General features: G+C 40.4%; 3 protein-coding genes across 3 annotated transcripts; 1 reads left to right on the plus strand and 2 right to left on the minus strand.

The window, feature by feature from the left end:
• Positions 1-3,110: 3,110 nt before the first annotated feature.
• Positions 3,111-5,253, plus strand: LOC133990615 (transcription factor Jun-like). The gene has a single exon (XM_062428979.1). It carries the CDS (start codon positions 3,452-3,454, stop codon positions 4,409-4,411), a length of 960 nt encoding a protein of 319 aa, XP_062284963.1. The 5' UTR covers positions 3,111-3,451; the 3' UTR covers positions 4,412-5,253.
• Positions 5,254-5,419: 166 nt separating this feature from the next.
• tada1 (transcriptional adaptor 1) lies at positions 5,420-10,842 on the minus strand. The gene is made up of 8 exons (XM_062428981.1): positions 10,760-10,842; positions 10,128-10,219; positions 9,963-10,028; positions 9,421-9,515; positions 9,020-9,232; positions 8,266-8,417; positions 7,248-7,404; positions 5,420-7,043 (listed from the first exon to the last, which is right to left on the minus strand). Exons 1-8 carry the CDS (start codon positions 10,831-10,833, stop codon positions 6,891-6,893), a joined length of 1,002 nt encoding a protein of 333 aa, XP_062284965.1. The 5' UTR covers positions 10,834-10,842; the 3' UTR covers positions 5,420-6,890.
• Positions 10,843-18,033: 7,191 nt separating this feature from the next.
• On the minus strand, positions 18,034-23,104 carry angptl1b (angiopoietin-like 1b). The gene is made up of 4 exons (XM_062429166.1): positions 22,303-23,104; positions 20,708-20,934; positions 19,346-19,616; positions 18,034-18,221 (listed from the first exon to the last, which is right to left on the minus strand). Exons 1-4 carry the CDS (start codon positions 23,102-23,104, stop codon positions 18,034-18,036), a joined length of 1,488 nt encoding a protein of 495 aa, XP_062285150.1.
• Between the last annotated feature and the right edge of the window lie 1,138 nt (positions 23,105-24,242).

Raw genomic sequence — 24,242 nt, forward strand, 5'->3', positions numbered from 1 at the left:
ACAGAGAAACAGGAAGCATGGCCGGGGCACAGCGGTAGATTAATAGGAAAATACTCCTCTGTGGGGCTTAAAACAGGTGTACAGATAGAGACACAGACAGTGAAGCGGCTTAGAAAGTGGTCTTGTTTAATGAGGAGCTCTGCTGTGTGAGAAGAGAAAATAAAAAATGAAGCAAACAGCTGCACAATATGCCTGTGTGAAACTGTGACACACAAGAGAGAAAAAGAGAAACGCGCTGAGGCCGTGTCTGCCTTCATTACAGCTCTGCTATTAGACACAAAGGTTTCTAGAGCATTCAAGCACTGGATTTCTACTTTAGGGTGTTAAATACTTCCAAATGGGTGTTGCGGCTATGTTGTGAGGACAACATGTCATCTCAAGAGTGTTGACCTCAGGCAGCTTTGGTTCTCCCAGGCTGTCTGGGCCTGTTAACTTATTTATAGTTGGCTTGAGGAGAACATGTTGAATAATACAATGGGGGAGGCCAGACAGACTGGACTGCAGCTGTATGGAGCCTTCAGTTATTAGTTTTTCATGTTTACCTGTGAGAGTGAATCACAGAACATATATCCTACAAATGAGGGTTATTATGCAAGCAAAGATCATGTTTGAATATATAAAAAATTATTAGCATAAACCTATAAATTAAGGCTAAAATCTATATACTAATAAATGTTGATAACAATAAATGTAGTAACTTCTTTGAGCGTTTCAATGGTTTATATTTCTTTCCATGTGTTATTACAGATGTGACCAGGTAACGAGTCTGGACACTTCTTGGATTATACTCTGAGCGGATTGATCGATGAGGATTCCTCCAGAAGGACATTTTTGGTCCAAATATGTTGAATATACATAGCAATTTAGTTCATGTTTTATGGTCATGTGATAAAGTCCAACAATTCTGGACCAATATTTATGATAATTTGTGTGAGATTACAGAGATACAAATACCATTTAGCCTTAGATTATTTGTTTTGGGTGATCATTCAGTTCTGAGTATTATGATTGGCAGACAAATACTTATCAGGGGATGGAAGACAGAGGGGATGCCCTCTCTTCAAGAGTGGGCTGTGGAGATGGCACGAGTTGCTGCATTCGAAAAAATGTCATATAAACAACTGGGTAGACTGGATCTATATGAAGCAAAGTGGGACAAATACTTAACATTTTTAAAGGGCTCCTGAAAAGGGTCATATAGTGGAGAGATGTTATAGTTTGTTATAGTTATTTTATGTTTGGTCTACATTGATGCAGTTAGCGTAGCTGTAATAGCTGTACATGAAGGAGCACAATGGTAGATGTTGGTAACCAGAAAGGGATCAGTGTGGATGGTGGTGATTGGGGAGGGGTTTGTTTGTTGGGGCTGGGGTTACTGTTATTATTGTTATTGTTGAAATAATGAAAATAAAAAAATGTTAATCACAAAAAAAAAGAAAATACATAGCAAATTACACAGTACACACACACACACACACACACACACACACACACACACACACACACACACACACACACACACACACACACACACAAACACACACACACACACACACACACACACACACACACATTCAGAATAAAACAAAAAAAGACAGACTATATACAGTATATATAAGGCACTTCATGAATAAGAATAAAATGTAATAGTTATTAAGGCTTTATTAAATATTAGCTTTTTAAAATACAGAAATGTGTATCTACAGTGTTTTGTTTTGTTTTTTTTTATTAAAAAAAGGATAGGAAGGTGCACCAGCATTAAAAATGTTGGTAATAAAAAGCATGTGGAAGTATATATGCTAGGGGGAACAGTAGCATATGAACAAATCTTGACATTATTGGGTGTGGAGCCATCATCACTTGATTTGATCCATGTATTAGAAATTGCAATATACTGTGAGTACATCTCAGACAAAAACAAATCTATAATGCGTCTAATTACTTAGATTCAGCCTATTGTCCAGCACCATTAGTCACTGTTAATTAATTGCACTTCTTACAGTGCCAACTGCATCACAACCCTGCATATACACTTCACGGTAACAACTGGATTTATATATAGGTCCAGATATGGTAGTTTATATCTATTTCTGTATGTATGTACCTGTATGTGATGGTTGGATGTTGAGATTTGTTTATCTTTGTTTCATTTTGTTGTATTGTGTGAATTCTTCTTTCTTTTTTAGGCTGATAGTGTTTCTAAAGGCAGAAAGGCACTTAAAAGCCCGCACAGCTGTAGGCTACTAATAAAAATTTTAAATCTCTCATTTTCACCTCTCCTCTGTCTCCCTTCCCCTTTAACAACTTAACCATCCGCTCTCGCTTTCTGAACTGTTGACTGCATTTATTTAAACATCGAAGCAAATCAGTCGATTGATAAATTAGCCAGACAGAAAATCAATTCATTTGATATTCACTTAATGGTTAAATCTTTTTTTTTTTTTAGATGAAATCATTGTAAGACTCTTGTTTAAGACTCTCAGATGTTAAATTTGCTGCTCTTTGTTGTCTTAACACCTAAATAAATTAAAAATCTGGAGGTCTGGGACTGTTGGTGGGCAAAATAAGACACTTGATGACATCACCCTCTGCTCCAGGAAACTGGGATGAGCATTTTTGCTAGTCTATATGGGCCAAACGATGATTAATTCATCAAGAAAACAATAAACTCTACATTTTGATACATCATCACGTCAAGTTCTGACTTTGTTCTAGTCTGATCTGTGAAACTTTACATTCTGTAAGCATCATGTTCTTAAATAAAACCATCTTATTACCAGAATAGTGATTTGCTGCTGTATGTTAATCGAGGCTAAACTCCACAGACCATCTGGAGCAGCCCTCGCTTTGGGATGAGTAACTAATAATTGAGCGGGCAACTAAATATTCAAAAACACTACGTAATCCCAGAGTACATTGCTCCACTGTCTGCATTACCTAATCCCATAAGCCATCGCGGGGGGGCGGGGATATGGCTAGTTGTCAGAGCAACCTGCATGTCATTAGACAAACCCCGCCCTCCAAATCATCTCCAGCCAATCGGAAGCCGTAGAAATGACATCATTGTTATTTTCAGTAGAGCTGCAGCTTAGAGGTGGATAAAGTTCGTCTCCACGTTGGAAGTGATAGAAAGTATTACCCCTATTCAGACACTGTTTCTAGTTTTTGGGAAGGATATTTAATCAAAGAAGACCTGAGGTGTAAAAAAACACCGAGGCTCGGCGGCGGAGATCGACGGGGTTTGTTTTTTTTAATAAATTGATGATCGCACGGTTGACGAGAGAAAAGTTTTCTCAGGACACAAAGTTGTCAAGTGAGTTGAACTTCAACAATAGGCGGACTCTATCACAAGACAGTTGAGCGACAGAGAGTCACAGGACACATGTAAACAGTTGATTTGGACTTTTTTTTTTAAAGGAGAAAACCCCTTCCTCAAGGTGACAAAAACTTTATGTCAAGAAAAATGGAAGCGACATTCTACGACGAAGCAGTGAATGCCTCCAACTCTCAGCATGACGGGCCGAGAGTGTACGGGTTCAACCCCAAAACCCTCAAACAGACCATGACCCTGAACCTAAACGACCCGAAAAACTTCAAACCTCAGCTGGGTGCCAAGGCCCTGGACCTCCTGACGTCTCCCGATGTCGGGTTACTGAAGCTGGCCTCGCCTGAACTGGAGAGATTAATCATCCAGTCCTGCACCGGGCTGACGACTCCCACCCCGACCCAATTCGTCTGTCCCAAGAACATCACCGACGAGCAGGAGGGGTTCGCTGAAGGTTTTGTGAGGGCGCTGGCTGAGCTCCACTACCAGCAGCAGATACCCGCCGTCCACCCTGACGCACAGACCGGCGCAAGCAGCGGCATGGCATCCGGCTCGGCTGCGCCCGAGAGCGGCGGGATTCCCTACAGCTGCACGGTGCGCACGGAGCCGCCGGAGTACACTAATTTGGGCACCTTCAATCGGATCGTGGGCTCTGCGTCCGCACCTGCCGGCGAGAGACACCCACCTACGAGCTACCCAGCAGCCCCACAACCGCCCCATAACCACATGGACCGCCAGCTGGCGGCGGCGCGGCTACACAGTCTGAAAGAGGAGCCGCAGACGGTGCCAGAGATGTCCGGCGACACCCCTCCGCTCTCCCCCATCGACATGGAGTCCCAGGAACGCATCAAAGCGGAGAGGAAGCGCATGAGGAACAGAGTGGCCGCGTCCAAATGCCGGAAAAGGAAGCTGGAGAGGATCTCTCGACTGGAGGACAGGGTCAAAAACCTAAAGAACCAAAACACGGAGTTGGTTTCCTCTGCCAACGTCCTGCGGGATGAGCTGGCTCTGCTAAAGCAAAAGGTCATGGACCACGTAAACAGCGGCTGCCAGCTCATCTTGACGCAGCAGCTCCAAGCTTTCTAAGACTATCAAGGGAAAAATAAAGAGACAAGGGACATTTCTTGGGGACCAAATGCGGCTCCAAGTGGCCTGTTCAGCCTCGCAGGGAAGGAGGGAGGGGGGTAGTCCCTGCGTCTAATGACAGTTTCCACCAAATTATCTACTCAGGCTGTATCCACTAAGTTTCTGCAAAGAGCAACGCATGTGACTGACACGGAAATTGTAATTGGTCAGTATGAATTGTACAGAACAGAAGCCACCAAGGCGCACACATCTCAGAGGGAACATTTGCTCTACATACTCCTCTGATGGGACTTGTTAGATATTTCAAAACAGCTTTCTGTCTGTCTTTTTTTTTTTTCTTTTTTTTTTTAATATTCCATCCAAAACTACAAGATCAAACTTGTTATCAGTCAAGCCAAGGTAACATGGCAAGTGTCCATACCTTTTCATGGGGTAATTGTGAATTGATTATGGCCCACGCAGTCTTGCGTCCTGACAGATGATCTGTCAGAGCCTGTTTGGGATGTTTGTGAGGCAGGTCTAACCCTGCCAAGAAAAAAAATCTTCCACTGTGTCAAGTAGCAGTTTATGCATTTAGACTTGATTCAAGCACTGAGTATCACACCAGCGATTATAAGTACAGAGTAACACTAACACAAATTCTTTCACACCTTCACGCAAGGACTCATAGGTGTGTAGCGTTTACTGACAGAAACTGCCTTACTTTCATAACACTTACATTGATACGACTTTGTGATATAGGTGTAACTAATGTTAGACTTGAAATAACACTTTGTAATAATATTTGTACGCTGTATTTTGAGCACTTGAGAACTGTACATATGACAAATAAACATGTTGGACACGCGTAATGCTGTGAGTACTTTTATGCGTCCTGATGAATAAATAATCGGCGGGCAGGTTCATGAAAGGATAATCAAAGCAGCATTGAATAGTCTTACAATGCAACAGCAAGAAGTGTTTGTTATTGAGGGAACTGGGACGGACGGGATATTGAGTCACCAGTGCAGTGTGTGGTTCACCATGGTTGGCGGGTCTACACGACATCCCATTGGTCGGCGAGGTGTCGGAAGTGAGCCGCAGGCAGCCAAATATGGCAAGAGGTCCCGAGTGCGCACTGGGACGGGTGTGTGTCTGAATCACCGTCCTCCCACTACAGCTGGTGATAAAAGAAACCTATGGAGCGGAAGCAGATCTGTTTACATGCTTTGGGACGTGTGTTGAGGTACAGAGAAAATATTATGATGTAAAAGGAATATTCTGAACCATTTACCAGCGAATAACTTATACAAAAAAAAATGCATTTTTATTTATTTTCTGAGCTACCTTCTGTAATACAAACACAAAACAGTGTAGAAAAAAAGATACAAATTTATACACATTTGAACCTGAACTAGATGTTGCTCACAAACATGGGGAAGAAATACTTTAAGTGCACCAAGACATGTAAAAAAAGTCATCTGTACACATGCACTGTGTGGACCACCAACACTGAGTCCTTAAACCTTTAACTAGCAAATATTTTCAACAAATGTTCAACAAGGGAAAGATACAGGATGCAGCTGTGTGTCTGGTAGTTTTCAAAACCCGACACACACACACCAATGGGTGCTCTCACGTATTGCTTGATTGAGCCTCTCAGGACAGGGTGAGCGAGTACAGACTGTTTGACTGACGTCTTTGTCACACCTGTGAAGACGGGACACTTTATGCCTTCTTCGTCATTCTTATTGGTGGTTTGAGTTGGGGGACTTCATGTGATGTCTTATCAGCCAGATTAAATGAAAACACCTGTGTGTAATGAGCAGAGCCTGCTTTAATATTTAATATTTTAAGACTTTTTTTCTCTTTTAGTTTAGTTTTTAAATGACTACTCACTTAAACAGTGCTACGTGATTTGATACTTTGTTTCCTTTTGAATCACCACATAAAAAGTGATTTATGGCCATATCTGACAACATGAACACAGTGAATTCAGCCGTGTTTCCATCTATTAAATAAGGCTTTTTAAACAGCACATATTCCATCTTACCCACACACACCTCAACACTGTGCGACCTGGACAGGAGCCTTACTTTTATGTCCATTATTCATAGCTGCTGTTTTTATTTCCTAAAATTAAATACTTTAAATACTTTACCACCAAATTAGATTCTCACTATAAATCATTTTTTTTTGGCTGACTGCCAAAATGACTGCTGACACGAGCAAAAATAAAGCAGCTACAGTGATAATTTGCCAGTTACTGGCTTGTAGCTGGAGCTGACCGTCCACTCTGTGTCCACCGTCTAACTGTTTTATTTCATCTTGCTCCACTTATTGTTTATCTCTCTGTGCAACAAGGGTGTGATTTCACACATATTACAAGGTTTTCTGTTATTTGGACACGCTGCCCCCCCCCCCCATCCATTTCCATTTGAGGATTATGTTTGTGTTTGGTTCCTGATGATTTCCATATACAGTCCTGTGTCAGTGGTTCTCAGCTGACGAGCACTCCCTCCTTCACAGCGAGCCGCTGTCGGTGTACATGGTCCTGCTCCAGCTCCTCGTGGCTGGGGTGCCAAAGCCGCGACAGGATGCGCTCCATGTTCAGGGCGTACATCGTGTGAGAGGGCATCACACCGTGGTGAACCTTTATCAAAAAAATGTTTCAGAAATATATTCAACCAAAATGAAACTCTGATGGTTAAATGGTGGCCTGTAAGAATTTAATATGTGGAGAAAATCAGTGACAAGCAGCAACTCGAGACTCATCACATTTACAAAGTTCCAACCCAAACCCTAAACCTGTTGAAGGTACAAAGAGCAGGAACTTACATGAGCACATTTGTCTTACCTGTAAAGCCTCCAGTAGATCAAAAATGCTGATTGGTGGGAGGGGCGCACAAAGACTGTCGGCAGAACAAGCCAATAAATGAACAGCTTGTTGCTCGGCTTCATCGGGTGACACCTGAGGTGGTGGACCAGCAGGTAGAGAAGCACTTGGAGGGGGACTGAAAGAAAAACAAACAAATAAAAAAATATATAATATAAAAAATCATAAAGCACTAGCGGTGTGACGATACACTCAGCTCACGAGATGATACACGATATTGGGTTCACGAGACGAGATGAGATTTTAACACTATTTTTAAGAAAACTTTAAGAAAATGTCTTTTTTTGACTAAAAGTCACAAAATGCAAAACAATGCAGGTGCATTTTGAAATGTTTTCACTAATCATCTTGTAATGAATGCCACTTCAGTTCTACTTTCTAAGTATGAATTATCATATGCAATATGCAAACACTGTAAAAGGTTTCCCCTAATAAAAAAAAACACAAATAAAAACTGCACAAATCCTATATCACACAAATACACAAGTAGAACATACTTATAAAGTGTGTTTTAATTTGGTAGTGTGACTGATTTTACTTCAGCGTCATTAGGCTACCATAGTCACGCTAGATTCCCACGTTCAGTGTAGAGACCTGAGGGCAACCCCTGCTTCTCTCCCCATCTCTTACTTCTGACTGTGAGATCTTTGTTAGTTCACAAACTAGAACGAGGGCGCTCTTAATTGATCCATACAGTGACATTATAAAAAGGAAGACATGATGTGCAAATGAGCGATAGAAACCCGATCGTGTTTGGGTTTTTTGTTGTTGTTGTGCACGCCCCATGCCGCCCATATTTAAATCCACCACTTATGCTGGCTGCAGATGAACACTGCTTCGCAAAACAGCATTCACCTCGACGAGAAACATAGTCACGTTTTGATCTCGTCACCACTATAAAGCACTGACAAACATGTTCAATATTACCATTACCAGCACAAAGCACATTAGCTGACAGGAGCTGTAGTGTCGTCCCTACCATTCAGTCACACTGTGATAAGCAGCAAGGCTGTTTTTCAGATAAGGCTGTGGTGTGACGTCACTGCCAAAGGCGTAGGGGAAATGACCATCTCGTAACCGATATGCCTTCCTCCTGGAAATCACTGCAGTCAGGACGTCTTTCAAGTGGTGCTGAAATAAATCAGAGCACCATGTCAGGGTTTATTCAGTCTCCCACATCCTTCTCCCAAATTTAAATAAGTTTGTATTCAATAGATATTTTTCAGTGATTTGTTTTAGTCACATTTGGAGGATTTTTTCCCCCCTTCTCAAACGCTCAGTACTCAACACAATCTCATTAAACTTATTCATGTTTCTCTGTGTATTAAAATAGTTGAACTTTTGGCTTATTTTTGCAATGGGGTAAATAATGACAACTGCAGTTACTCAACAATTCAGTTTTGTTGGGAGGTACAAAATGAATAAATGGCAGATTAGGCACTAGTGTCCCTGTCATGGCACTTTTATACTGTTCATGTGCATTCATGTGCTTTCTTAAATAGTTGTCTTCATAGATGAAAGGACCTCTGCACAGTCCAGTGCTGGGGAAGGTTAACACTATTTGCAATCCACAGAACTGGGCCATTTTAAGGCCGTATTACTAGCACCGCATTAAAAATAGAACTGGTGACCCACTGAATTGTTTAACACACCTTTGCATAGCCATATTCCCAACACAGACAACCATTCATATATAATCACTCCTTTTCTCCAGGTGGAAAGTTACTACACACCTCAACAGCATTGATCATGGTCCCAACGGAGTCGTCTGTGATGTTATCCAGGCCCAGCTCAAAGGCCGTCACCATCATACGAGCCTCCAGCTGGCCCCGCGTGGGCAGTAGAAGAGTGTGAGCGCTGAGACGCAGCTCCTCCTCCTCACCTCCCATCTCCCGTGGGCTGAATGGCTGGGCGGCACTCAGAGGGTTCTGAGGCTGGAAACGATGCTGAAGAACCAAACATCACACAAAAAACATCCAGATGATACAGGAAGCCAATCCAGGGACCTCAAGACTCATTAGATGCCTCTAACCTTAAACCTTAAATATTTACACCTAGCCATCTTTTGGGCTGTTAACTTATTTGAGATTTGTTGGACAGGAGTGCAGGGATGAATATGGGAATGAGTACTTACATCAAATTTCTGTCTAGAGGAACATTTCTTCTTCCCTTTTGGTTTGCCAGCTTTTGTAGCAGAGCCACCTTGCCATTGTAATGGTCCTGCGCCCTCTAGAGGACAGAAAAAGAACACATAACACCAGACGCATCAAATTAGTGTAAATGTACACTGCTGTTTAAAACAATATTTAAATATTGTAATACATTTTTAAAATAGTTTCAGCTCATGAACAACAAATTACTAACACTTTGACTTTGTAATATTACAGCTAATAAATGACTTACCAATAGCAGGTGGACATTAAAATATCAAATTCAAATTGAAGTTATCATAGGCTATTTTATATGCAGTCATTTGTTCATTACAGTTATTACTGATAATGATTGAACGTTTTCAAATACCTTCACTAAACTAAATGACACTTATCCAACATGTAAAGACAATAAATCTATGTTCTATATCACCGACACTTATACAGTTAGAGCAAAATGGCCCTGATATTTTGAATGAATTACATCATAATCAGAGAAATTAAACTATTAATCACAACAACCTACCTGGTGTGGAGACAATGATCTGGCAGCGCGTGAGAATGGCCAGGAGGAAATCATTGTGAACATGCACTATGGATGAGGAAAGTAAGAAATACAGAATTAGCAACACTTGTTTCAGATACAGTCGGTTTTTCAAATATAAAGTAGCAGTTTTTCTTGTCTACTAACCATTCTCTTGTGCCAACAGACGTCGTGCCTCAATGTCAAACTCCTCCTTGCTGATCTTCTGTTTGAACCATAACTTAAGGTTTGCCCAATAACTGCACAGACAGACAACAAACATTAAATACATTATTAATACAGCACATCACTTCAAGAGTATTTACAATATTCATTTCATACGCGTATGTAATGTTACTCATTATGTAGACGTCTGGTATAATTATTTCTTCAATAATGTAGACTTGGAGCTTAAATGCTTTAAAAGAAGTAACACATTTAGCTACTTGTTTCTCTTTATTTTCCTTCCTTTTCTCTTCACGTACCCCTCCAGATATTTCAAAGTTGATTCACACTGAAGCTGATACATTCAAACACGTGTGAAAAAAACATACTTAACATTGTGTCGCCTCCTCATGAGAGAATAATAAACACGAATTACCTACAGACAAAGTTTGTTGATAATAACTTACTGTTTCTGTTTACACACGCTGCAAACATTAGCGTCTGCTAGCAAGCTGCTAACTTACACAAGCTAGCTAACGGCTAAATTATTTTGTATTTCACAGGCAAGCCAACAAATAGGATGGAAAATCAACCCCACCAACAGATAACACTCAGATAAAAGTAATATCACGTACTGCTTGACATTATCTCCAATTGCATCCGTTAAGTTTTTCTTTGCAATCTCCAGCTCGCTAGCATGAGCCGCCATGACGTTCACGTAAACTCCTACAACGACGTCATCAAACGGCGATACCACGACTCCATTTTTTGTTTATAAACTTTATTGTGAAGTAAGTTCAATGATTAAAAAAAACAATTATTTTACAAAGAACATTTGTCAGCAAGTAATTATACCAAATACTCGACGTAATAATACTTAAACATAACTTATTATACAAATAATATATATAAAAAGTGAAAATTGATAGTAAATATAAAGATGTAGGGGGCGCTGTTACCTTGGCAATATAAATCTAATTAAAACATTTGCCTCCTTTCGATTCAATCTTCACTGAAATAACACACAATGCAACACATATTTATTATTTTCTTAACACTGTAACGCCTGAACCATCAAATAATTGCCAGGAAATGTATTTGTTTTTGTGTTTATTGGACCTTCTGACAAGTAATTAAAAAAATAATTAAATAACACTTTGCACATATGAGTTTTATTTTGTATCATATTTGATACATCTGGAAGTTTTTACTGTTAATTTTTCATGTTAAAACCCCCCCAAAAACATGAAAAATACATACACGTAAAGCCCTTATACGTCCTGCATAAAGCTCATAGCACCACCTACTAAACTTTTTATGTATGATGATGATACATAATGCATGAAATGACAGATGCACAGATAAATGAGCTTCTATACCTGCTGTATCCCATTTGACATATTTTCAACAGGAATTAATATAATAAAATAAACTACAAAATATTTAGTAATTCAACACTGCATTGGTTTATCTGTGCACTGCATTTATCTGATCTTATACATCAGGTTTCTCAGGAAAAATGATCATCCTGATGATGTAGAGCTCTCTAAAACTCATGTATCATATATGATTCACTTGACATTATAGGGTTAACTAACATTAACTTTCGATTGGTCTTAAAATTAAAATAAAACAATCCCAGTCTGGTATTAATAGCCTAGTAAAAGTGCATTCAAGTTTAAAACAGATTTCAGCAACATTTAGGGAAGCTATAGCCTATCAAACAACACATTTGCATATCTTTGTTTGTTTGTTTGTTTGTCTTTGTAATGGTATTGACATCTGCAGTTCTGCTTTCATGTTGTGTTGGACTCACTCTGCCCATGATTTTGAATGTTTTCAGTTAGATGTAGGGCAATAAGCACTCATCATTAACAATTAAATCCAAACATAGCCTGTTTTTCCCTGTCCTCCCTCTTCACAGTGCAGACCAGCTCAACAGTAGTGGTGTAGTTAGGTAGAAAAAACATACCACCACTAGATGGTACCCTGGTATGATTTAAGGAGTCCAGACCAGTCAACTCACAGTCAACTTAGTGCTTCAGAGCTGCAGAAAAAGAAGACTGCAACTATAAGAAGGCATTTGAAATATTATTTTCTTTATCATTATCACATGTCACAATAGCAAGTTCCAAGTACACTTTACCTTAAAATGTAGGCAACTATTATTTATATATCTTTTTCTTTATTCTTATTTTTATTCTCTATTCTTATTCTTGGTTTGCCTCTGGACTCTTACCTGTACATTTATTGTGTTTCATTCTCATTTCTGTTGCTTCTACAACATCTAATATAGGTTTATCTTATCTTAACTGCATTTAGGTAATAATTCATAAATAATTTAATAAATTAATCTGTAACAACAAAGCTCTGTGACGAATGCCCTTCCAGGCCAGCTGGATTCATCTGCTTTTTGCAAGCAACTCAGCAAATGTTTTGAAGGCAGGATTGCATGTTTTGTAGCTCATTATTTTTGAGGTTCAGCATGTGTTGTTTAAAACATGTTATGAGCTGATATGGCACCCCAGGCTCAGCAAGGCTTGTGATGATATGCACATAATGTATCTTATTACTGCTGTGCAAATCTAATCTGTGCCAAAAATGTGACTGGAAAAATCACTGAAAAAAGTTATGTTATGGCCATAAAGCAGAGTTGCCAGTTTTGGCAACAAAGTAAAGATCTTAGTCTGATGTTTTTCCCCCCTTTCCAGCTCGAGAAATTTATTAGTTATGTTTATTTTTTAATAGTCTTTCAAGTTAAACTGTGCAGTAAATTTAATCTAAATGGGATTTGTTTGATCCCCTAGTTCCAGAAAAGTATTACTTTTAATGATCTCAGAAACCACCTTCCAATACAAAGTCAGCTGCCAGAATCTAAATTGTTTTAATAAAATTGGAGACAGCCGTCATTAAAAAAGAATGTATCACATTTCATTTTAGCCACTGAAATTCCTGCCTCATTCAGAAGTCCCTTCTGTCTGCAGCGACTTCAAAATGGAGCAGCTAAAACCCGAGAAGGTACTAAACGAAGACATCAAATAGTATATCCACTATTGTAACACCCTCTGTTTATGGAGTCGAGTTACCATCTAGGTTCCAAACTGGTGGAAAAAATGTTAAAATCACATTCAAAGCAGAGCCATGTTTGACAGCAGATTTTTCAAAAAGTTCATTATTTCCTGGCTGTCCCTCAGTGAGGATTCAAGACAAAACCTTATAAACTTTCATTTACTTAACCATTCTCCCTCAGTTAAGGTTGTGTCATTTCTTGTTTTATTATTTTTTACATTTTTATTTCTCCTCTAGCAGGCTCTTAACAGCCTGTTTTCTTTGTTAGATATCCATTCTTATATACATGTAAAATCTATTGCCAACAGCTGACAGAAAAGTCCAGACTTGGTGCTGCAGAAACTGCTGTTAATCTTTTTTTCCCTCCTCTCCACCAGACTGAATGTAAAACATTTCTGTGGTTCCTTCTGTTGCCCTCCGTAGCTCTTTGGCTCATGCCTCTCTTGAGCAGGTTTAGGCTGGGGGGCCCGTTGTTTTTCATTGTTTTAACTATGGTGTAAAAACAGTCGAGCAGTGAGGGCAATCGGTCCTTCGGCTCCGTCTCCCCAGGCGGTCGTGAAGCCTCTAATAGACCTCCATGACTCATGCTATTCATCACAATAAGGAGAATCATATATCCAGCACACATATGGTTAACAGTCATACTGTAGGCTATTAGAGGGTCCTCTAGTTCAGTGACTAATGCTGACTCCACATTGTTCTAAGGTCATACTTCCTACAAATCAGACAGATTTGATCGTATGAGGGGCTTCAAGGTTTGAGTCTAGAATAAACAAGCATGTCATGCCAACCGCATGAACAATGAAAACCATCTGAATTTTTGGTTACTAATAGACATATTTAACTGACGATGTGTCAGTTAATAGGCAGCTGAAACTCAAGGAGCACCGTTCTCTCCTTTGTTTATTATCTCGGGTTGCATTCTGTGCTTAGATTGACTTCTTTCTACAATCAAATAGACCCCATTAAAATAAATCTGATGTTCACAATCTCAGCACTGGTCTGTGTGCCTCACAGCTAAATGAAATATCATTCTTCAGTACGTTTTAGACTACCGTAATAAGAGAGAGTGGAAACTGCAGCTGCCTGGAACTGCCTGAGTCTTCCCAGGTCCCTCCAAATGGTCATCCATCTCAAACAAGTGTCTGTTAAGCTTTAAATCAAAAGGGCACTTAGGAACAGGCTTAGTTTCGGAGTAGTTAAACTGCCTCGGTAGGGGCAAAAATTAGTCATGATGCTTATTTTGAAAGAAAACAGCTTCACATCCTGTCTGTTGATTTGCTGGTTGACACTAACTGAGCTTTTGTGGGCTAATGAGTCACTCTCACGGACATTCCCCTCAACAGCAGATGTCTTTCAGCAAACATTAGCGAGCTGTAGAGCCAGCTTCTTCCAGAAACCTTCCGAGACTGGTGCCATTTTGGTGGTGAAGTTCGTAGAAAGCGAAGCTTCACTCAGCGACAAAGAGGGCTTTCACCTCTGAAACCTCCAGAGGACCACACGGCACCAGCACCCGGCCATTCCCAGTTTGCTGACCAGGTATTCAAGTTTGTACAGGCCCGAGTGTGGTCCCCCTCACCAGAGCCAAGGATGTCACCTCCTCTGTTCCAATGTCTGACTGTGCAGCATTTGGGTTTTTGTGGAATAATCATGTATTTCCATAACCCCATGAGGCAGTGTAAAATGTGAGGGTTCAGTGTGTGGTGGGCAGAGTTATTGGAAAGCTTCAGTTTCAGCTCCTGTGGTGCATCCCACATTGGCAGACTGGCAGCATACAGTGTTGATATGAAAGAACAACTGTGCTCAGGTGGCAGCTGTTCAATAAAGTTCTTGGTAGATAGTGTCTGAGCTCTTGACCTTATGCATCCTAATGAAATGGCTGGTGTTGGATGGGGAACAGCTATACGCACACTTCAACTGGACTTGTAGGTTTAGGCCTCTGCACAGTGCACAGTCAGGTGGCACAGATTGACATTTTAGGAAATGTGCTCATTCACTCTCTGAAGCTATAGAGCCAGCGGGCAGCTTGCTTGCTTGCTTTAGCAAGACTGGCAGCAGGACAAAACAGCTAGCCTGGCTCTGTCCAAGGGTGCCTACCAGCACCTCTGAAGCCCACTAATAAAATTGTTATAGCTGACTTTTTTAATCCATTAAAAGTGTAAAAATGACAAGTTGACGTTTTAGGGGCAGTTATATGTGGAACTATTTTTTGGCCAAGAAAAAATTGCAGTGTGAAACTCCCAAAAAGAATCACAAATGGTCCTATATTTCAGAAATACTGACATAGGTGTTAATTAGTGTGGGTAGGCACATATTGTTACCAAGCAAGGCTAGTTGTTTCCCTCTCTCCCACTCTTTGTAAGCGTAAGCTAACTGCCAGCTGGCTCTAACTATATATATATACAGACACATGAAGGGTATTGATGTTCTATTCTAACTCTCTGCATGAAAGCGAATATGCATACAGTATTTCCCAAAATTTCAACTTATTCTTTTATATTCTAAAATGACGCACACAAGCATGTAGACACACAAAATGTAGGTAGGCTTATTAAGCTCAGAAAATAGAACGTTGATGATCATGATGTGACAAATAAACAAGTAATTTAGCTCAAGTTGTGAGTCAGACTCAAATTGTTGACTTGCTCTTACCCAATCATCCACAGAAATGTTACCACTTGAACTGAGATGTCTCTGTGATGTATTCATCTGTCTTTTTCCGACTGGTTCATGCCAGCACAAGACACACACAGCCACGCACATTTCAGAGAACACTTAATACCACTAAATGCAAATATGCTTCAGAATTTCAGTGGAAACTAAAGATGCTTGCCCCTAAATACTTAGTGTTTTTTTATCAGCCATGGACAAACAGCATTTTAAATACATGACTCACATTCAGAAGATAAGCTGGGAATGTGCATGCAGTCTTAACAAGTACTAAAAATGATGACTTGTTTAACAGTAAGGCACTCAGAAGGAGCTATTGTGGTTCCCAGTGAACAAGAATGTCCTCTGAAGTGACCCTAAATGTTCCCCATTTATTGAATGTAGTGTAAGGTTGTTCTGCCAAGCATTGCAACTCTTTTGTTTCAGCTTTTATTGCAATTTAATTTGAACATTATAATGCCATTTTTATTCAACACTGCTTTTATATGTCCATAAAACATGTTTCCATGTCCAGCTGGGTTTGACCGGTATCCATTGCTTTGTGCTTTTTTCGCATCATAAAAGTTTGTTAAAGAGATGGGTGTGAGGGAGATTGTGGTCAATAAGAAAAACAGTGCAATACAAGAGTCTATTTTCAGCTGCAAAGACCAAAGGCTGTTTGTCTTTCATGTGTGCTGTGGATGCGGTGCCGTTGTTCAAAGCGAACCATCAAGTTTAAACCCCCCACCCCTCCTCACTCCCCACTCCTCAGGGATGGTTTCCCCAAAAGGATGCAACTTTCCTGCCATACTGGTGATTACAGAGTGCAGGGACCCATGACTTTGTCAATGAAAGATACTTTTAAGAAAACATACAGTTCAAGCACTTTTTTGTGGAAAGAATGTAAATTTCTCTGTATTTAAAAGGAAGAGGGGGGGAAAATAACTTGGAAATTTGGACCAGTTCCATCCCAATTCATCCCCTCCCCTCTCCTATTTTTCTCTCTCCATCCTGTCTGGCTTTTAGCAATGTGTTTCTCGTTGTCTGTCCCAGTGCCTATAATTCTCAGCACGCTTGGTCGGCATATTTTTCGTGCTCGAAAACCACTCAAAACAAAAGGTAATTCCATCTTTTTTTCTCTCTCTCTCTCTCTTTCTCTCTCTCTCTCTCTCTCTCTCAACAATGCTTGTTTTTTCCCGGAGTCATACTGAAATTTAATCAACAGCCAAATGAGAAAAACATATAACAGCAATTTCCATACGTGCAAGCACACTTTGAGAATGATTGTCATACATACAGTGGAGGAAATCAGTTCTATTTTTCTGTGGGATCATTTACCATTCCCTCAGGACACCTGGCCCTTTTCACTGTTATGATAAGTTAATAGTACACATAAATTATCGTTTCTGGTCATCTGCATATGGACAAAGTAGTTTAACATACAGTATAAAAGTAATTTTAAGCATAGTGAGAAAAAATAAACTCACCATTGCTTTTGTGTAATCAGATGTACATACAACATTTTAAACCACCTTCTTTTTTCCAATGCCTTAAGGTGTTGGTCTTTCCAGATCTGGAGGTGGATACAGAGCCTAAATAAATCTATATAGGTATTAACAAAATGTATTTTCCAGCAATTTAGCGCAAGTTAAATACAATGTATGAGTATTTCCCCCAGATGTTCATCTTGGCGAGGTAGGAAGAGCTGCATTTAGATCCTGTGATGGTAAAGCTTATGAATAAAATCAATATAGATGAATTTCTATTAAGATGTGACACCTCCTCTCCACTGCTTGACTGAGTAATGAGGAAAACACTGCAGTTTCTTAATCAGACTGACAGCTTGCATTAGTTAGCTGTAAAATATCTGCACCAGCAGTTCTTAATATCCCTTCTGCATCATATACATCTGGTGGTTAAAGGAGCTGTATGGCTTATAAATAGTCATGTCCTCTAAATCCCTCTATTTATGCATCTATTGTGATATACAGTAAAGAGAACAACACAGTCCATGTTGGTTACAGGAGGCACTTCAAGTCACAACTGATGGTTGGTAATCTCCATTGGTGTAGTTCTTTTATCTTGGATCAACTAGTTGCTGATGACATATAAAGTCACAATTTAGAGTCAGGTTCAAGTGTGCCCTGGCCTCCACAGCTGCCCCTGGACCAGCCTAGTTTACAGTATCTCTTCAGTCTATGGGCCTGATCATCATGCGGACACACTTCATGGAGTAGAAGCCTCCGCCGTAGTCAGCCCAGAAGATCCCATCTTGGAATTTGCTTCGGTAGACGCCTCCGTTGTACCAGACACCATTAAGATTGGTTTGGCCACAAGCGTTGTACCACCAGCCTCCTTTGTGGAAATGGGCACAGTTTCCTGTTGGGGGGGGGGGAGAAAGAGTGATGATCTGTACTCTGAAGTACAGGAAGTGTGTGTTTTGCATTGAAGCACATTTGATGTTGTCTTCAGAGAACATCTACATATTGACAGACTTTTTCAAGAAAATCAGTTCTTTATGATACCTTACAAGCTAGAACTGATTTTTAATGGAAAATCTCGGTAGCCTGATAATCAGACTGGTTTGCAGTTTCATTTTACTACATTATTCAGTCTCACATTGGGTTTATGTTAGCTGTGTACTCTTTGAGAGGTGTTATTATTTTGCCAATCAGTAGAGAGTCATGTATTTGTATTTCTATTGCTGAAAAAATCTGATGAAAAGATAATGGTAGCTATTCAGAGCCTTGGAGCTAGTCTAAATTTTCAGTATTACAAGGTAATACCTTTAAGCTTCCTGGTATTTAGGCCAATAAATCACAACTTAACTTGCATTACAATTTCTCTGTCTAATTTCTTAGTATATAAAAACTAAAAAAATATAAAAATATCCATTATCCAGTTTCCCAGAGCCCAGGGTGGTATCATCAAATTGTCAGGGCCCGGTAGTGTTGTAATGTATTTTTGTAGGTTTAATTTTTGTGTCTTGTCTACTTCCTGGCTTCCTTAGTGTTACCGACCAGTTTTGCCTTTTGGATTCCGAGTTTTGCCTAGTGATTTTGTAATTCTGCCCTGTGTATTGGATTTCCCGGTTTTTGACTTTTGGACTGATTAAACGATTTGAGAACTCTTCATCCCTATGTCCCTGTCTCTGCATTTGAGTCCACCTGGTCTGTGCCTGATACAAATTGCTTGTCTTGTCTGACAAACAATCCCAAACCCAAAGATATTCAATTTACAATAACAAAAAGAGAAACATCGCCAACCATCATACTTGAGAGACTGGAACCAGATAATGTTTAGCCATTTTAGTTGAAAAATTACCTAAACAACTGAGTATCAGAATAACTGCCAATTAATATTCTATGGATCACCTTATCGATGAATTTACTAATCTTTTTAGCACTATTAAAAGAGACACTTGAAAATTGAGAAAATACCATGATGCACTAAGAGGGAACCTGTATGCTATCAGAGTGGACAAGAACCCCAGTTTCATCTACCTGAGAAGGCATCCTTGTCTCGATCCAGAGTAGTGAACTGTTTGCCGTTGTGGCTGCTGAGGGAGTCCCCGGCGTTGCCTTGGTAGATGCCTAACCGCAGGCGGTAGCCCTCGCTCTCTGGCTCCAGATGGAAGCTGTTGTATGCAGCGTACACCTTCTTGCCCATCCAGTCCTCCAGCTCCACCAGTAGCTTGTAGTCCCTCTGCCTTCCCAGGTTGTAGATACCTTCCAGACCAAGCCAGTACTCCCCATCTATGTTGCCAAAGCCGCTCTGAGTCACAAAAAGATTAAAAGGAAAGTTACAGAAGGATTGCAAGAAATAATGAGCGTTGTTTGTTATGTGGTAGCCTGAGGAATTTAGAAACATGAGAACTGTTCAGGAACATAAAAACCTCTTGTGAAAGAGGCTCTGGGAATGTAACAGAACAAATGAGAATTTTCTTTTTGATGACATTTTGGTTATGGATCTGTAGCTGAGACAAACTTCACAAGTCTTTGAAATTACTTTAAGAAAGACATGTTGTAGTATTTATGCTGGGGAAAAAAGCATCAATCTTCAGAATGCTGGTTCATCACTCAAACCTCAAATCCAAGATGTCTTGGAGCATGGCTAATGGTGAAACTGGTCTGGACGCTTGTGTCAAATAACCGCGAGCAATCTACGTCTGGCCGTGCGCCCCCAGAACACTTCACTTGGTAGAAGAGGTTGAGGTTTGTGATTGTGGATTAGCTGGGTGAGCCAGCAGATGATGAATGATGTAGGGTTTCAGGACGGGGCCTCCTCTCTGGTGCTATGTGTGTATGTGTACATGTGGTGGCTTTGTGGGAGAGCACAGAGGCAAATCAATGTTGAAGAGAGCAATTTAGCTTCCAGTTACACATGCACAGGCCTGGCTGGGCTGAATGGAACACTGAAACGCCAAGGCTGCCAGCAGTGATATACTCCATCTCATTCTCACAGAGCTTTGATGAGAGGGCCTATATGGTGTTGCACAGTAAGCCAACCAGCCAGCCATCCAGGAAGGCACCACACTAGTAGCGGTTTTGGAAAGAAATGCCTGCAGATTGAGCTGTGGAACATACCTTCCTAGTGGACCATCTAATGTTTCATAATGGGAATCTCAAATGAAATGACCTTGGAAGAATAGTGCTGCTGACAGGGTGTTATATTTTACAGTAAGTGAAAACACAAGGATTCTAGCCTAGGAAATAGTCACAAAGACCCCAGATGGTTCCTGTAGGTGGGTCATGTAACGCCATCATTGTTATCTCTGGATGAGCCAAATATTCTGAGGTTGAGACAGAAGGGAGAAGAAAGAGAAATACAGATAGACAGGGAAGGGGAAGTGTCACTGTCATCACCTTATAGTTATCCCAGTTCCTGAAAAAGTTAACTGATCCGTCTCTCCTGCTCTGGATGACAGCCCAGCCCCCGTTGTCTATATCCTGTTCACACCAGACCTGCACCGGCCTCTCTGCTTCGTCTGGTCTGATCAGGTACATGCCGCTGGTGCTGTGGCCGGCTTCCTGGGCCTCCAGGCAATCTCTGAATGGGCCTGAAGGAAAGAATGATAAGAGAAGGAGACAGGCTGTAAGACAGACTGTGACCAGAGAGGGGAACAAACTGTACAGTATCTGAATAAAAAAATCATCAGACCAAGGTAAAGTACTTTTGTAAATACCTATTCCTTTCTGTGCCTAAGACAGACAGCAGTAATCACAGAAACTGTTGAGGAGATGTTAGGTTAAATTCCATGTTGAGGAAAAATATATTTTTTTAAAGGTTTAAAGCTTGGTTGCTACTTAGTTAAAACATTGCACACCCATATACATTTTTATATTGCCATCAAATAACATTTCTGTGGTATAAATTTGTATGAAGTAAAACAGATGTCAAATAGTCAGATTCTAGTCTTAAATCAATTTTGACCTAATGTATAGATACTGCATCTTTGCTTTGTACAGTAATTGTAACTTTTGTTGCCAAAGTAGTGAGACAGCAAAATGAGTGCCATGAGTTTACATGATGATGAAACATTGAAGTAAATGTCTAACAGAGAGTTACATAGGAAAATATAAATCGTACAAGCAGAAGGAGTAACAGAAAACACATTTATCTAAGTCTACAAGATACATTTGTTTACTCCGTCCTTACCGAACGGCAGAGTAGTCTTGGTCTAATTAAGCCACTTTAATAATTATTGGCCTTCATTTGAGGTTAAAACTGCTAAATAGATGTATTGTTAACCTACTTTACTAGTGGTAAATGTCTGTTTTTTGTCAAGGTAATTGTTATAGAAGATTTTTAATTATAAGCACATGTGCAATGAGTTTACTTAGTAGTAGAATTACCTCCTCCCAGCTAATAACATAATAATAATATAAATCTATGGTCCATTCACTTTATGAAGTGTACCAGAAGTGCTTCTACTTTGTGGTTTGAAGGAGTCTTTCACACCGGTCTGGATTTTGTCTGTGTCTCACATGCAATGGAACAGTCCTGCAAATGATCATTTTCATATACAGCTGCACTGAAATCCTACACACTTTATTATTCTTGGGCAAGGACAATCTAAATGTGTCAGGAATTTCTATTGATGAGCTAAATCCCACTGGTTAGGTCTTTCTTTGCTTTGCTTTAAGTCCCCAGCTTCGGTTCAGACGTTACAACATTTTTATTTCCATCCTGGTTTGTGCTCTTTTCTGTTGAGCAGGGAGCAGAGCTCCAGCTGAATTTGCAAATATTTAACCTTTGGAAACGAGGCCATGGGCCCACCTGCAGCTGTACCCAGAGTCAGGGATATTATTTTGTTATGTTTGGCCTGCAAAGTCATGACTGCTCTACATTTTACCATGACTGTTTTGGATTTTGGTGCCTGAGTGAATGAATAAATCAGTGAAAATTCTCAGTATGTATGAATCATGGATGGATGAATAGATGTCACTCATTCCCTCACCTTCAGCACTGAAGTTCCTCTGAGGAGGTTTCTGGACTTCCAGGGTGCCACTTGTGGGTGAAGGCCCAGAGCGAGAGCCCCTTTCCCGGGCAAATCCTCTAGTGTTGTCTGGTTGGATCTCATTTGTGAAACGTGGCACATGAACAGGAATATTCTCAGGGACAACCTGCACCATTGGAGGTCCCATGGGTTGCTGCTCATGCCTGCGGCTGTACACCTGCATACAACGCTCTTCCAATGCTCCAATCAGCACTGACTGGTTATTCACCACTGCAGACAGAGCAGAATATTTGGCCTCTAGTTCCCTGTACCTGGAGGCCAGTCGCAGTGACTCAGTGGTGGCATTAAGGATGCGTGTCTCCAACTGTGCCAACTCCAGTGAGTTGTCCCTCTTCCTGATGATTTCGTGCAGCAATTGCATGTAGAGCTGAGTCACTCTAGAGTTCATGTTCCTGCTCTCTTTCCTCAACAACTTCATCTCGTTCACCAAGTTACCATCCACATCCACCACGAGCTTCAAAGTCTCCATCTCCCGACGTTGCTTTGACATAAGGTCACGCACCGCAGCCACATCAAGGCGCGTCACTCGGTCCTTGTCGGTTGCATAACCTCGAGCTGCACAGATGGGGCCTGTGATCTTCTGCTCGGGTACCAGGAAGGTGTAGGAGCACTTCTTGTTTTCTCCATTGGCCTCTGGAGCCCTTCGTATCCGGGACAGGATGGGGTTTTTGCTGAGGGCTTGGCTGTTGCTCCAGAGGGATAAACCAAACAGAATAAATAGGCTCCACTTTCCAGGTCCCATGGTTCTTCCTCAATTTATCACCAAACAATCTAGAGATCTATGAAAAAGAAAGAGTGCAGAGTGTTTTATGGAAAGAAAAGGATTGGTGTTGGTATTGCCAAGAAATTCCCAAAAATTTTGACAATGTGTTTGTGTCTGTCTGTGGCCCTCAGCCCAAAGTCAAATGGTTCCAACTGAAGATGTAAATCTTTATACATTGTTGATAAAGCCAACATTTCATTTTCATAAAACAGTTGGGCATTGTAATGTAAAGCAAATGCTTCTCAAAAAGGAGTAAACTGCGCATTTTTTAGGGTCTATTTCCAGGCATGGAAACTATAGGGCCAATGTTTATTGAAATTAGGGAACACGTCACCCACGGCATTGGTGTGGCTCACTGATGTGTGTTTTGGACATGAACTGATATTATTTCACAGAGTAATAAGCTATGTCAGGCACTGGCAATGCAGACAGTACTTGCCAGCTGGGTCAAGTCATTGATTGTTTTGATCTTTAGATTTGCCAACGCAAGAAAAATACAGAGTAATTACAGTAGCTTTTAATCTGATTCAAGTTCAAAGAGTTTTGTTGCCACTCATCTTGTCCTTTTTTGTACAATTTCCTACCAGGCACACTACAAGAAGTCTACACTGTAATCCAGATTTTTTCTTTTCTCCTCTAATCCAATATAATCCTATATAACAACTTTGCCTGCAAAGTTTAAATAATAAAAGAGCATCCATTTGCATGATACAGAAGAAGTTTCAGACTGAACACAAAAATCCTGCTTAATTATGAAGTAAGTGATCGTTGAAATGTAAAATTAAAAACAAAAAACAAAAAATAGCAGGCTATGGCATAGGCACAGCTGGATTCACACTTTACGATCACTTCTGGTTAATTTTTGGTGGGCTGGAAACTGGTTTGTCCAGTTTGAGCTAGATTTTAGTAGTCCAGGGGGTTTGGGCTAGCTCAAACAGCTTAAACCAACTAGATTTGAGCAATGTTTTTGACAGTTGGTAGCCCAGCTACCAGCACCCAGCTGTCAAAAACCTAGTTCAAACCAGCTTAAACCAGCTATGCAAAACCCAGCAAGACAAGTTAGTGACTAGCAAAGGACTAAAGCTGGTTCTGGATCTTACAGCAGGGGTAAGAACAG

This window comes from Scomber scombrus, chromosome 11 (assembly GCF_963691925.1).
Source record: "Scomber scombrus chromosome 11, fScoSco1.1, whole genome shotgun sequence".
Taxonomy (NCBI): Eukaryota; Metazoa; Chordata; class Actinopteri; order Scombriformes; family Scombridae; genus Scomber; species Scomber scombrus.